The 13,636-nt window shown below is 46.5% G+C and overlaps 1 protein-coding gene across 1 annotated transcript in view; it reads right to left on the bottom strand.

The window, feature by feature from the left end:
- Positions 1–13,636, bottom strand: part of LOC122321159 (cell adhesion molecule Dscam2-like) — a 994,286-nt gene that overhangs the window by 106,515 nt on the left and 874,135 nt on the right. Inside the window, exon 13 of the mRNA XM_070278943.1 lies at positions 7,143–7,301. Coding sequence (XP_070135044.1) covers positions 7,143–7,301 — 159 coding nt within the window. The remainder of the gene's footprint in view (positions 1–7,142; positions 7,302–13,636) is intronic.

Genomic DNA, 13,636 nt, shown 5'->3' with positions numbered 1-13,636 from the left:
GATATCTACGCTCCCCTATCTATATTTTGTGTGGAGAACACTTGTTCCAATAAAATTTATGAGAATATTTTTTCTTTAAGTTTGGGCTGTCAAATAAGGCAAAATGGGAGCAAATGAGAGAGCTTTTCAAAAAATTTGAGAGTGCTCACACTGTCAGTGTGCCGGAAGCGCTGCGGTAGAATTTCCGCCCGTATGAATGCGTGCTATGAAAAATGAAAGTTTTTGCCCCACTGCTCTTGATTGACCCCGATCGATATTCATTTTTTTTACATTATTAACTACAAAAATTAACGGTTTTCTTTCACAATTGCATCCAAGGTTTGTGTCTAGTGGCTTCTAGTGGCTGGCAATTCTCTATGTCAGTTATCTCGTATCGATCATTCGGTAACACGCGGTGAATTTTACAAGGTCCACGGTACCTAGGCGAGCATTTCTTACAAGGTTAGTACCATAAACCGTTCGAATAGCTACTGTCGCCGCTTGGCCGATCACGGGGAATACCTTTAACGTTGGACAAATAGTTGGAGTTCGATTCGTTCGTTCGTTTTATTCTGGAATAATTTGCAATATCTACTAAGCTCTTACGTTTACTTAATTGGCTAACGTACCGCAGTTTTCGGTTCCCTCTCCTTGTGATGTCGCAAATCGGTGTAACTTCCAAAGTATTGTTTACCCTTTTCCTCTATTTTAGTGCGACCAAATAACCTAAACTAAATACTAGACTTCATAATAAAACTGACTTCATAAAAATACTGACTTCATAAAAATCCTGACTATCGATTGCCTAATCCGTTCCGCGACATCCCCACTCTCGTGAAGCAGCCGCATTCACCACGTCCAGGACAGCAAGCTTCGAGGGGGACGCATTGTCATGGCTCGATCGTTAGTCCTTACTGCAGCTCGACGAGGTACTCCATCTTTCCTGGTGAACACCTCCTCCACGACGCCTCGTTTCCACTTCCTTCGTGGTATGGCTGGATCACAGACAACCACCAGATTTCCTCGACGAATGGGCTCGACGTGCTTGCACCATCTCTCCCTGCGCTCAAGAGTCGGCAGGAACTCATGCACCCATCGCTTCTAGAAGCGATCCCGCATCATTCTCGCTATGCGCCACTGCTTCCTGGTAGCGCATCTCACGGGCTCCTCTCTGTCATCTTTGGGAAGATCTGGGACATCGAGTGCTCCCTTCAGAAAATAGTTGGGTGTCAGTGGAGCCTCGAGATGTGTGAGCGGACGAGAGTTCACTATGCTCTCCGCCTCGATCTCTAGGACGTTCTCCTTGGGCGCGAGTTCCTTCATCGTGTGCGCCAGTACCTTCTTCACACACTGCACCGTCCTTTCCCAGGCGCCACCCTCAGCTAGGTTCGCCGGGCCATTCGACTCCTTTAGTCGACAGATCGCCCTGGATCCGTACAGGCTCGAACACTTCGCTGAACCTCTTGGCCTCGCGGTCAGATCCAACAAAGTTCTTCCAATTGTCGCTCCTAATCCTGACGACGGGTCCACGTCGGCTCATGAAGTTTCTTATGGCGATTATACAGGAATCGGTAAACAAATCGTGAGCCATCTCCAAGTGGATAGCCCTTGTGGTCAGACACGTAAACAGTGCCACCCACCTGTTCTCCGTGCGACGTCCAACCGTCACAAATAGCGGTCCAAAATAGTCCCACCCGGTGAACTTAAAGGGCCATCCGTTTCGCAATTTCCAAACGTTGCACCTGCTCACCACCTTCCGTAGCAGCCTCCGTAAGTTCGTGATCCAGAACTTCGTTAGTCCTTAGTTAGTCCACACGTCGCTTCGTCGATCCTTTCGATGGCTCGCATTACTCCGTCCTCATCGAAGTATGGGGACAGTTCATGCAGTCGGTTGTCCTTTGCGGCCTTTCCTTGGCTCTCCTCAGCAAACGCTTCTCGCTGCACCCACGCGGTGCTCCTCACCAGTCGATTGTAATTTAAAAACCTCTGCAAAGATATGAAGTTTACCATCACCAAGACAAACTCTCATTTCTCTCGCTCGTCGCGTCATCTGCCACGTTTTCGGCAGACGGAATCCATCTCCACTGGGACGCCTCCGTGGATTCCAGGATCTCTGCCACCCGGTTACCGACGAACTGTTTGTATCTCCGGTGAGTGCTGCTTATCCAGTGCAACACGGTTTTTGAGTCCGTCCATAAGACGCAGTTGCCGATCGCCACACCGTGCTCCTGCTTGACGGTATCCATCAGTCTTGTGCCCATTACTGCCGCTTGTACTTCCAGTAGCGGGATCGACATAGTCCTCATCGGAGCGAATTTCGTCTTGGAGCTTATGAAATGCCCCCACACGTCTCCGTTCTCGTAAGTGGCCCGCCAATAGGCCACTACTGCGAACGCCGACTGACTGGAGTCCACGAAGATGTGCAGCTGTAGCATCCGCACGCGTCCACCGACGAAGTAATAGCGTGGACATCGGAACTCTTCGATTTTGCTCATTCCTTGGCGCCAGTCTTCAAAGGCTGCGGCCAAATTATCGGGTAGCGGCTCGTCCCAGTTGACTTCTCTTCGCCAAATCTCTCTCATTAACAATTTGGCAGTCACCATGTAGCCGCTCAGAAATCCAATCGGGTCAAACGTGGACATGACCAGGCTTAGGTACTCCCTCTTGGTAGGTACGCGTTCTCCTGTCATCACGGCTCTCGGGACTCGATGATACTTGACGCCGAACTTGAAATCATCTGTAGCCGGTTGCCAGTTCATTCCCAGAACCTTCTCCTCAGCTTCGGTCCATTTAACGCTAGCGATGGGTTCAAGTGGGTTCAACGCTCTTACCACACTTGCCGAACTAGAAGTGAATCGACACAAGTCAAACCCTCCATCAGCATGAATCTCTCTCACCCGTGTCGAGATGGCGAGGGCTTCTTCTTCACTGCTGAAGCTGTCGACGTAGTCGTCCACGTAGTGGTATTCCCTAATAGCCAGGGCTGGTCGTGGATCCGTGCTGCTGTATTGTGAGGCATTCAGGGTCTTTACGTAGTCCGCCGAACATGATGAGCAAGCTGCACCGAACGTCCTCCCCGTTTCTCTACAGGAACCTCTGGGCACATCTTTCTTGTGGCTGCATCAGAACCTGGTGAAACATCTCCTTGATGTCTGCACAAACTCTAACTGCTCCTTCCCGAAAATGGAAGAGCACTGCTGGGAGGGGCTTGTAGCGCTGTGGGTCTTTCATAAGCGCTGAATTGAGGGAAACGCCGTTCACCTTGGCAGCCGCGTCGAAGACCAGTCGGACCTTTCCGGGTTTTTTTGGGTTTTCCACCCCGAAGTGCGGAAGGTACCATAACTTGCCCTCCTGGAACCACTGGGATTCCTGGGGCTCCAGTCGTCGTGCGTACCCCTTCTTGACGTAATCGTCCATTATGCCCTTATAGACCCGCGCGAAGTCCGCATCGCGCCTCATTTTGCCCTCGATGTTGACGAGTCTTTTCAGCGCCATGTTGTAGCTCTCCGGCAGTCTCACCTCGTCGTCTCTCCATAGCAGCCCGGCCATTTGGGACTGACGGCGCCAGCGCCACTCCGCCAGATGCGACTGGCTGTGCCAGCTTTACTCCAAATTTTAGATTTCGAAGTAGTCGCTCACCATCTTCTCCAGAAGATTATCCTGAGGCACGGCTAGGAGGCACGAACTCTGGAGCGGTGAGCTCGCCTTTCCGTTCACCGGTCCATACACCACCCATCCAAGTTCGGTGGCTGCTGAAAATGGTCCTACAGATCCATAGCTTTTTGTTTTGAGTGGTGTTCCAAGATGCGCATGATCCAGTCCAATTAGGATCCTTGGCGTCGCATTGTTGTACGGCTTCACAGGTAGACGTGCATTCGCCTTCACTGGCTTTACGTCTTCCCGACTAAGGCTCTGCATCGGAAGGTTTAAATGGGCTACTCCGTGCACGTTCTTCAGCCCATGGCGCTTTGGTTTGCCCGCTGCACTGATCTGTAGGCTGACCACTTTTGTGTGCTCTTTGGCAGATTTCCCACCAAACCACTGCACGTTCAGTTGGCGACTATCGCCTTTCAGGTTCAGGCTGCGCGACAGACGATCCCTTATCCAGCAGTGCGTAGGTGTCGATCTGCGTATTCTCCCCGTACAGCGTCACGGGTAGAATCCATAATAGTAAGTGGCACCAATCGACTCAACAGAGCTCAGGTTTCGATGCGGCGGTTCCTGGCGGTCACACGTCGGTTGCCTTTCATTCTGCCCTTTCATTTTATAACTGCGGCTGACGTAGGACGGCTCCTTTCGTTGGAATCCACTGGTCGTGGCATTCCTCTCCTGGTTCCTCCATCTGCGACTGGCGGCCGTCTGGGATGTCCAGGTGACTTGTCACTACCTCGATGCCTCATTTGGCATCCATAGACATTGCATCCGCGGCTCTTCCTGCAGAACCGGGACATGTGTCCGAGCTCCAGACACGAGAAGCATAACCTCAGCTTCCTCGCGGACTCGAGGAACTCCTTGCAGTCCCTGATCTGGTGTTGTTCCTCGCATATAGGGCAGATGTGTGGTCGGCCTACCGCTCCTCCTCGTGAGCACTATTTGCGTGCAGGATCTTTCGCTTCGGTTGCTCCTTGGGCTCCAGCGTCCGTGACAGTGCACACCAGTCTTGCGAATTCATGAAGCCATTCGCTCAGCCACTGTCGGGTACGGCTGTATCGTCATCGCGTGCTTCGCCCAGTACAACCTCCTGCTCAGCGGCAACTTGGCGATAAGCTCCTTCATTAGGGTTGGTTTCCTTAGGTGCTGGTTGCCGATCGGGGTTGACTGCAGGAACGCTGCCAGGTTGCTCACCTTCGTCGCGAACGGCACAATCCTTGCGATGTCGGCCTCCTGTATTGGCTGCACATCGCGCACGCTATCCAGTTGGCTACGGATAGCTCCGGACGTCCATACCGGAATCGAAGCTGCTTTATAACGGCTCATACCTTGCTGAGATGGATGAGCAACGACTTCGCCTCTCAAGGCTTTCACTAACCTCTGGTTGTTTTCCAATGGGGTGCACTGGTAGGCTGCCGTAGTCTCCGTGAATGCGCACACGAATATTGGCCATTTCTCTGGCTGACTATCGAAAACGGGAAGGTCAGGCAGGCTACGTGGCGTCCATCCAGGTATGCTTGCCGTCGCCACTCCATATGACAGGGGCGATGGTGCAGATACCTCCAAATTGTGTGTCGGCTCCCGTGGCGGATGAACATAATCGATCTGAGTACCTAGTTTAGGCTGCGCCGTGGCGGTCACACAAAATGGCTGAGAATAGCCCACTTTTGTTGTTGGTGCGCGTGTTCGTGTAGCAGGTTGCCCGTTTGCCTAATGGCCGCCGAGAGTCGGCGCCAAATTTTCACTCCATTGTGGCGGCAAATTTGCACTACTTTGTGCCGGCAACTACAACGATAACGTCACTCCAAGCTCCGCTTGCAGATTGTCACTCATCTGCCTCTCACTCTGCCGTTGCGCTGCTCCCTGGCGTGGCAGCATTCCACTCAAACATGGCGGTGTATTCGCCGCACCGCTTACTCCAACGCCGCGTGCCCCGATTTCAACGGTATCTCTGGCGGCCTCTGCTTGTCCTCCATTTGCCCTCGCCTTTTCCAGCTCCGACTCCAGACGTGCGATCCTTTCCATTAGGGCCGCCATTTGTACAGTTGTGGAATCCGTAGTCTGCCCCGTTGCTTCGGGCTGCAGGTTACTTGCCGCTTTCCTGGCGGCTGTTCCACTTTCCTTTGGTGTCTGTCGCCGCTGTCGATCACCAGCCACACTCGCAGAGCTGGCCGATGTGCCAGTTGCTTTGGCTGTGGTGGTCGTAGTTGCGGGAACACCCGAGGCTTCCAGCCTGGGGCTCCGCCGGGGCGAGTGCTTCGTGGGCATCATCTTGCAGAGTGCGAATAAAAGTTAATGTCGCCGCTTGGCCGATCACGAGGAATACCTTTAACGTTGGACAAATAGTTGGAGTTCGATTCGTTCGTTCGTTTTATTCTGGAATAATTTGCAATATCTACTAAGCTCTTACATTTACTTAATTGGCTAACGTACCGCAGTTTTCGGTTCCCTCTCCTTGTAATGGCGCAAATCGGTTAATTTCCAAAATATTGTTTACCTTTTTCCCCTATTTTAGTGCGACCAAATTACCTAAACTAAATACTAGACTTCATAATAATACTGACTTCATAAAAACGTTGGCTTCATAAAAATCCTGACTATCGATTGCCTAATCCGTTCCGCGACAACTACAAAGTCATTAACGTTATAGCGCAGCGGTGCCTTATGTCTTAGGCCATGTCTCAGCTCATTTTGGTGAGCGCTTTTTGTTTTTGCTAGCCTTTACCCTCTCAGAAGCAATATCACACGGGCTAAAACGGGTTAAAGCCGTTTTTTTTTACTATACTGAGTACTGAGGTCGAAAAACGTGTTTGACGAGTAAAAGCGTTTTTTCTTTTCTGTAGGAACGTATATTTTTAAGTTACGCAATATGGTCCCTCCTAAAAGGGATTTGAATTGAAGCATTGACAATATTGGCAACAACAGATTTAAGAACTTCTCTGTGAATTTTTAACCTATTTGGGTGTAAAAACATAAATTTAATATGATTTTGGTTCAATTTCGCGCAGTTGGTATTTTGAAGTTGGCATCAAAATATAGGTCAAATATCAAAAGACCCTGTCAAAAACTGTTTTTCACCTATTTACCTCTCGCTCATTCCCATAGCTGAAAACGTTTTTTGTCGATCTGAGTACTAGGATTTTGCATATAATAGGAATACTCATTCATATTTGATGTCTTAGAAAATACTGCGATACATACACATATGGTACGGTATAAACCATACCAGAAAACTGTAATAATAAAAAAACTTTACTTAAATAAAAAAAAAAAATGAAACGTTCTTTGGTACGCTTTCGGTATAACCCGAAAAATGCTTTAAGGATTGGATAAAAAGTTGTCAACAATTGTTCGTATCTGAAGGAAATTTTTTTAACAACATACATAAAAAATTAGAATATTACACATCTAATTTATACAGATGAAGTAAAATATGCGAGCGATACTCCGAGTTATTCAATCATGGCTTTTAAAAAAATTACCCATCACAAACAATATTTTATAAAACTTACCTAAGACTTTAAGTTCGACAGAGCGCATTGAAGTATAATTTTGTTTATTTCTTGCTATGCAAGTATACGTTCCCTGATCCGCAGATCGCTGAATATTTTCAATGGTAAGTGTCGCATTGTTAATTCGCTGTCTTAGATTTACTGGTAGATTTACTCCATCTAAGAAAAAATAAAAAAAAAGGTTGTTGTTTAATAAGTGAAAAACTAGGAAAAAAGCCATTTTTTAATTTTACGTTTCAAAAATCATTGTGTGGAACCATATAATATATTCAATAATATTTATATTCGAAATATTCATATAATTTAAAAGGTATTGACAAGTAGTTTTAGTAAAATAAAAATATTTCGGACAATGTGCCATGCAAGGCTGTAACTAAGCAAATGTTTTAACGTTTTAAATGTTTATTCCTGCATACAGATGAAGTGGGTCGGTGCCCTCTTATCGGCCATCTCGTTGCTCCAGAGCCACTGAGGGTTAAGCTACGGTATTGGTGTCATCCCTACATATCTCATTTTTAGGGCATCAAAATAAAAATAAAAAATAAAAAATATAAAAATTCATATCATCTGAATCGAAACCAATGTTTCTTTCAACCATAATTCGTCACTCAAAATTAGTAGTTTCAAAACACACACATGTTTAAAATTTAAGTGCATGCGTAGCAGAGAAAAAAAAATGAGACCAGAGCATTCACTGAGCGAAAAAAAGTAGTTTTTTATTTTATTTTTCGTTAATTCAAAAATTGGAATGGGCACTAAAATAGTGTATATTATTTAAAAGAAAGCTTTGCTAGAAACCGTGTTTGGTCATTGAGGGTTTTCGATTCCAGTAAAAATAAAAGACGAATTTATATAAATTAAAACGTTATAAATGTTTATTCCTGCATGCAGATGAAGCCGGATGATCAGCAGATAGACCAGCTTATCTGCATGCAGGGACTCAAGTTAATGGACAGAGAGGGCGGCCCTAGTCACTGCGAAGCTAAAGCTCTTGATAATGGAGAGGGCGGCCCGACCTAACCTTTTGCGGAGCTAAAACTCTCCAAAGAAAGCTAGTGAATCGAGCGGCCGAGAGAGAGTCGGCTTGCGATCAACTAAGCTACTTGTACAGACTTAGGCTAGGCTAATATATAAACATTACACTAAACATTACATTAATATTATTTAAACATCAACATTAAACGCCGTGCTGCTGCCTGACCCGACAAACCGTTCTTAAAAAAAAGAAAAACTACGATATTTTCTATGAAGAAAACTTTTTCCAACCCAATTTTTGAGAAAATGTTTCTTAGTGGAAACATTTTGATTTTTAAGTTTGGGCTGTCAAATAAGTTAAGGGGGGTAACAGGGGGGGTAATCTGAGTAACAGGCCAAAAAAAAAGCGGTTTTTCTCGAATTTTTTTTGGCGAAATCAAAACAGCTAATCGAAAATTTGTAAATGGGGTTTTATTATATTATATTTTAACTACACAATAAAATTTTTTTTTAATAAATCGAAAACAAAATGGCGGCCCTGCAACCCTTATTCGTAGGCCCTATTTTTTTAAAGGGGGTCCATGGCCGAACACCTAACGTCCTTAATTTTTTATCTAGAACAAAAAATCAAGTTTGGTTAGTTTCTTTATCTCAACGGCTATCGACACACGTAGGATTTTTTCGATATATTGATTTTTTCCAAAATGGAAAGTGATTGAACAAAATTTTCAATTTTCACTAACAAAAAACGTCACAAAATTGTTGATAAAAAAAAAAGTAAGCAAAATAAAAAAAAAAAAAAAATCCTACGTGTGTCGATAGACATAGGTGTTCTGAGTATACTGTCAAAATATTAGATCGATAGGTTAAGAGTTGTTCGAGTTAGGTGTTCGGCCAACTCAAAAAAAGTGGTTTCGAGAAAAACGCGTTTAAAGTTTTAAGTACTGTGGGATATACCTGTGAGGCATCGCCGCAGAATGGAAAATTTCGACACTTAGACACTTTGGCCGGACTCTATCTTTTGATCTATCTTTTGACTCTATCTCTATCTATCTTTTTTAAGACCCAAAAGAATTTTTTAAGCGAAAAAAAAAATTTTCGATTTTTTCAAAACTCTACTCAGATGTCCCCCCTTAAATGAGAGCAAATGAGAGACCATCTAAACAAATTTGAGAGTGCTCACACTGTCAGTGTGCCGGCAGCGCTGCGGCAGAAATCCTACCCTATGCACGCGTGCTATGGAAAATGAGAGTTTGCCCCCCACTGCTCAAAACTCATCGAGTTCGTGATTGGTTAAATTTGATTGGTCTGAACTACTGTCATTGTAAAGATATATGTAAATATCGCTTCGAATTGATTTTATAACACTTTAAATTTATTATTTCACTACTGTGTGCCATGGAAATATCCGTCTGTTTCAACAAACCCGCTGTTTGGTCATTGATAATTTTCAATGCCAGTAAATAAAAATCAGAATTTAATTAATTTCAACTTTATAAACTCTATTCAGGCCGCATATGAAATTAGGATTTATGAACAATAGGGGAAATCCAATTTAGGATGCGAGCGCAGTAAGAAGACGAACGAGAGTGGCGCCAACCTTCCAGAATAGGCTGAGCGGATGCTCGCTAACTTTAAATGCCGAAGTAGCAAAGCCGAGAACAAAAGAACAAAACATCAGTTAGTTATAAATTAAGTTTAAATTAGTTGCTAGCTGCTTGACCCAACATTCTCCCCCCAGTTGGGGCTTCTACTCCAACTTCATCCTTAAGGGGCAAAAGGCACAGTTTAGTCACTGCTCGATTGGTAACTCCAGATGAGGTTTTATCAACGCCACTCGAAAGATTCCATCTCGACCAGGGATTAATTCCATTTTTATGGCAAGTGGCCATTTCATCGGAGGTAGATTCTCGTCCTTTACTAGTCCGTCCTTTCCACATCGTTCGGAGCCAGGGCAGGACCGGAGGCACGCCTTTTGGAGCGCTGCTGGAGAAGGCTTAGGTACTCCTCCTTCCATCGGGACCAGAAAGACTGCTGCAGGAAAGACACGCGCTGCCAGCTGTCCAACCGGTTGAAGTTCAGCTTTGTGACATCAGGCTCGATAAAGCTGACTGATGGACCACCAGTTAAAAAATGAGCCGGGGTCAGAACATCAAGATCTGCGACATTAAGGGTCGTGAGTTTATAACAGCCCCAATATGGCACAGCAGCGTTCGCAGCTCCCCGAATCCAAGAACTGCGGATCCGACCGCCCGGTAAAAATGGTGCTTGGCGGTTTTAACAGCCGCCTCCCACAGACCACCGAAATTCGGAGATCGAGGAGGAATAAAATGCCATTCGATGGACTCCATAGAGCAAAACTCCAGCAGTGCCCGTTGATGCTCTTCGCTTAGAAACAATCGGCGCAGCTCCTTCAGCTCGTTTTTGGCTCCAACAAAGTTGGTTGCGTTGTCCGACCAAATATGTTGAGGGCTTCGACGGGTGCATATAAACCGCTTCAAAGCCTGAAAAAAAGACATTGTGGACAGATCCCTTACAAGCTTCAGGTGGACCGCTTTGGTAGCAAAACAAATGAAAATGCTAACGGAACATTTTACTGAAGCCTTATTGCGCACTTCCGGCTTATAATAGAATGGCCCACAAAAATCCTCACCAGTGACTCCAAAGACCTGGGAGCCGCTAACTCTTTGCTCCGGGAGATCAGCCATAATGTGCTCCAACAACCAAGGCTTAGTCCGGAAGCATCGGATGCATTTGTGTATTGCCTTCGTCACGGTTTTTCTCCCCCCAATTGATCAATATTGGGACCGAATAGTTACCAACAGCGCGCGAGGCCCCGTATGTAAATTTCGCTCATGGAAGTCAACAATTATAGCCTGCGTAACTGGATGGCTTCTTGGAAGTATAATTGGATGCTGACTGTCAAAATCCAACGACGACTTTTTGAGCCGACCGTCTACGCGCAACAGTCCAAATTTATCCAAGAAGGGAGAGGATGAGGCAAGGGCACTGGATACCGCTATCTCTTTTCCACTTTGAAGAGCCGTTATGTCCTCCCAAAAATGCACACGCTGCACTAGCCGCAATAACAGCTGTGTTCCAGATTTTATATCGCTAGCCGTAATACCGCTGTGGTGAATTCGTTGAGAGAACTTGTATACGTAAGCAAATACCCTCTGCAGTGCTGGTTGGCCGCGGTTGGCCACGACTCTTGGGATCCAATGAGCAGCGGAGGACAGTGAGACCACAGCTTATTCCCAACGAATTCATTGGGGAGAGCACCACGCGACAGGATGTCTGCTGGGTTTAAAGAAGTGGGAACATACCGCCACTCCATTTCTCTAGTTAGCCTCCGAATGGTCGAAACTCGATTGGCGACGAAAACATTAAACCGAGAGGGTTCTTCTCGAATCCAAGACAGAGCCACAGCAGAATCGCACCAGCAAAAATACTTTCCAACGTAGACCTTCAACTGCTCTACTTCCGACATTAGTCGAGACAACAACTCGGCTCCCGATAACTCCAGCTTCGGCACTGTAACAGTCTTTAAAGGCCCAACTCGGGACTTCGAGCAGAGTAAATAACTTGCAGATCCTGCGCCCTTGGACACGACATAAACGCATGCCCCATACGCCTCAATGCTGGCGTCACAGAATCCATGGACCTCCACCTCGGATTTCGATGTTAGCGCCCATCTAGGGAATTCGGCGCGCTCCGTACTAACAAAGCTGCTAGAAATCATATTCCAGTCGCAGTGAAGAGCTTGAGGAAGACTTTCATCCCAGGACAACTTCTCACGGCACAATTTCTAGAGAAAGATCTTTGCCTTTGAAATTACAGGACCAACAATGCCTAATGGGTCATAAAGCCGAGCGACTGAAGAAAGGACGAAGCGCCTAGTGGGCTTTGAGATTGACTGAATCCCTTCAAAGGAAAATAGCAAGCGGTCAGTTGCAGGATCCCAATCATCCCCAATCCCCTGCCATCATCAAACCTTAGGAAAGACTCCCGATCTTCTTCAGGCACCTTATCCAGCACGTCAGCAACATTGGAGCACCACTTCCTTAACCGAAAGTGCCTTTGGCAAGGATCGCGGATGTTTGCTACATTATGCTAATAGCTTCATCTATAGAGTCGCCTCCGGAAAACAGATCATCCACATAAAAGTCGCGACGCAGAATTTCGGCCCCCTTTGGAAACATTATTTGCTCATCATGTGCCAACTGATGCATTGTCCGAACTGCTAAAAATGAGGCAAGCTTCGTTCCATAGGTGACCGTTTCCAGCTTAAAAACCTGTAACTCATCCTGGGTGGAATCCCGCCAAAGAATACACTGAAGATAGCTGTCCCAGGGAAAACCCTGACGCAACGATACATTTTACAAATATCTCCAGTAATGGCCACCCGATGGCATCGAAACCTTAACAGAATATGCAGTAACTTTGGCTGAATAACTGGGCCAGACATCAACACGTCATTCAATGAATATCCAGAAGTGGTGACAGCAGATCCATCAAAGACAACCCTGAGCTTGGTTGTTGAACTGTCCTCCTTTAAAACACAATGGTGTGGAAGAAAGTATTGACCAGTGACGCTCGCATCAGAAGGGACTGGAGACATGTGACCCAACTCCAAATACTCCTTTATGAAGGCAGCATATTGCTCCTTCAATTGAGGACGGTGACAGAGCTTCCTTTCGAGGGAAAGAAATCGTCGAACGGCTTGGGGGTACGACTCTCCCAGCAACTTAGAACCGCATTTTAACGGAAGCTTCACAGCGTAAGCGCCGGAATTCAGCCGAGCAAAATGTTGCACGAAATGCGCATCGCAATCTAGCTCCTCCTTCGTCCGCTTCACAATAGGCTCGGAGCAGTCTTCGATTTCCCAAAACCGGCGGAGTAGAGAATCCAGCTGATCATCCAGCATTATTGCGCTCTCCGGAACATCCTTGTGGGCAGTGGAAACGAATGATCTTCTCTGGACATGTGAACCGCCTCCAAACACGACCCATCCAAGTAGGGTTTTCTGCAGCAATGGCAGGCCGGCTGACAGCTTAATTTGCCCAAGAAGAAGGTCGATGAGCTGTGGGCGGAAAAATTCAGGATCAGCCAAAGAAAGATTGCCAGGAATATTCCAGCTAGAGACATCCAAACTGAAGCTAGGCTGCAGGTCCGTGATATTGGCGGCGATGACGGCGTTAACCAGGGCCGAGTATTCGGAGCAGTGGGAACGCAGGAGAACATCAACAGAGAATCCATCTGTCGCAAAACCGGTATCGCCAATACCAGACACCGCCATGAATGATTTGTACCTCCGGAACTGCAGCTGACTTGCCAGCCGGGAAGTGATCACGTGCACCTGCAATCCAGAATCCAACAGAGCGCGGCATGGGACAAGGGATCCAGCGCGACTAAGAACAAGAATGTTCGCTGTAGCAAGCAACGATATATCGCCACTGCGACCTTGAGCAACTAGTGCATTAGCAGTGGACGGCGAAGAGGCTACAGGCTCAGTGACC

Source organism: Drosophila bipectinata, chromosome 2R (assembly GCF_030179905.1).
Source record: "Drosophila bipectinata strain 14024-0381.07 chromosome 2R, DbipHiC1v2, whole genome shotgun sequence".
In the NCBI taxonomy this organism is placed as follows: domain Eukaryota; kingdom Metazoa; phylum Arthropoda; class Insecta; order Diptera; family Drosophilidae; genus Drosophila; species Drosophila bipectinata.
The sequence above is the reverse complement of the archived record's forward strand: the minus strand, read 5'-3'. Positions and strand labels throughout refer to the sequence as shown.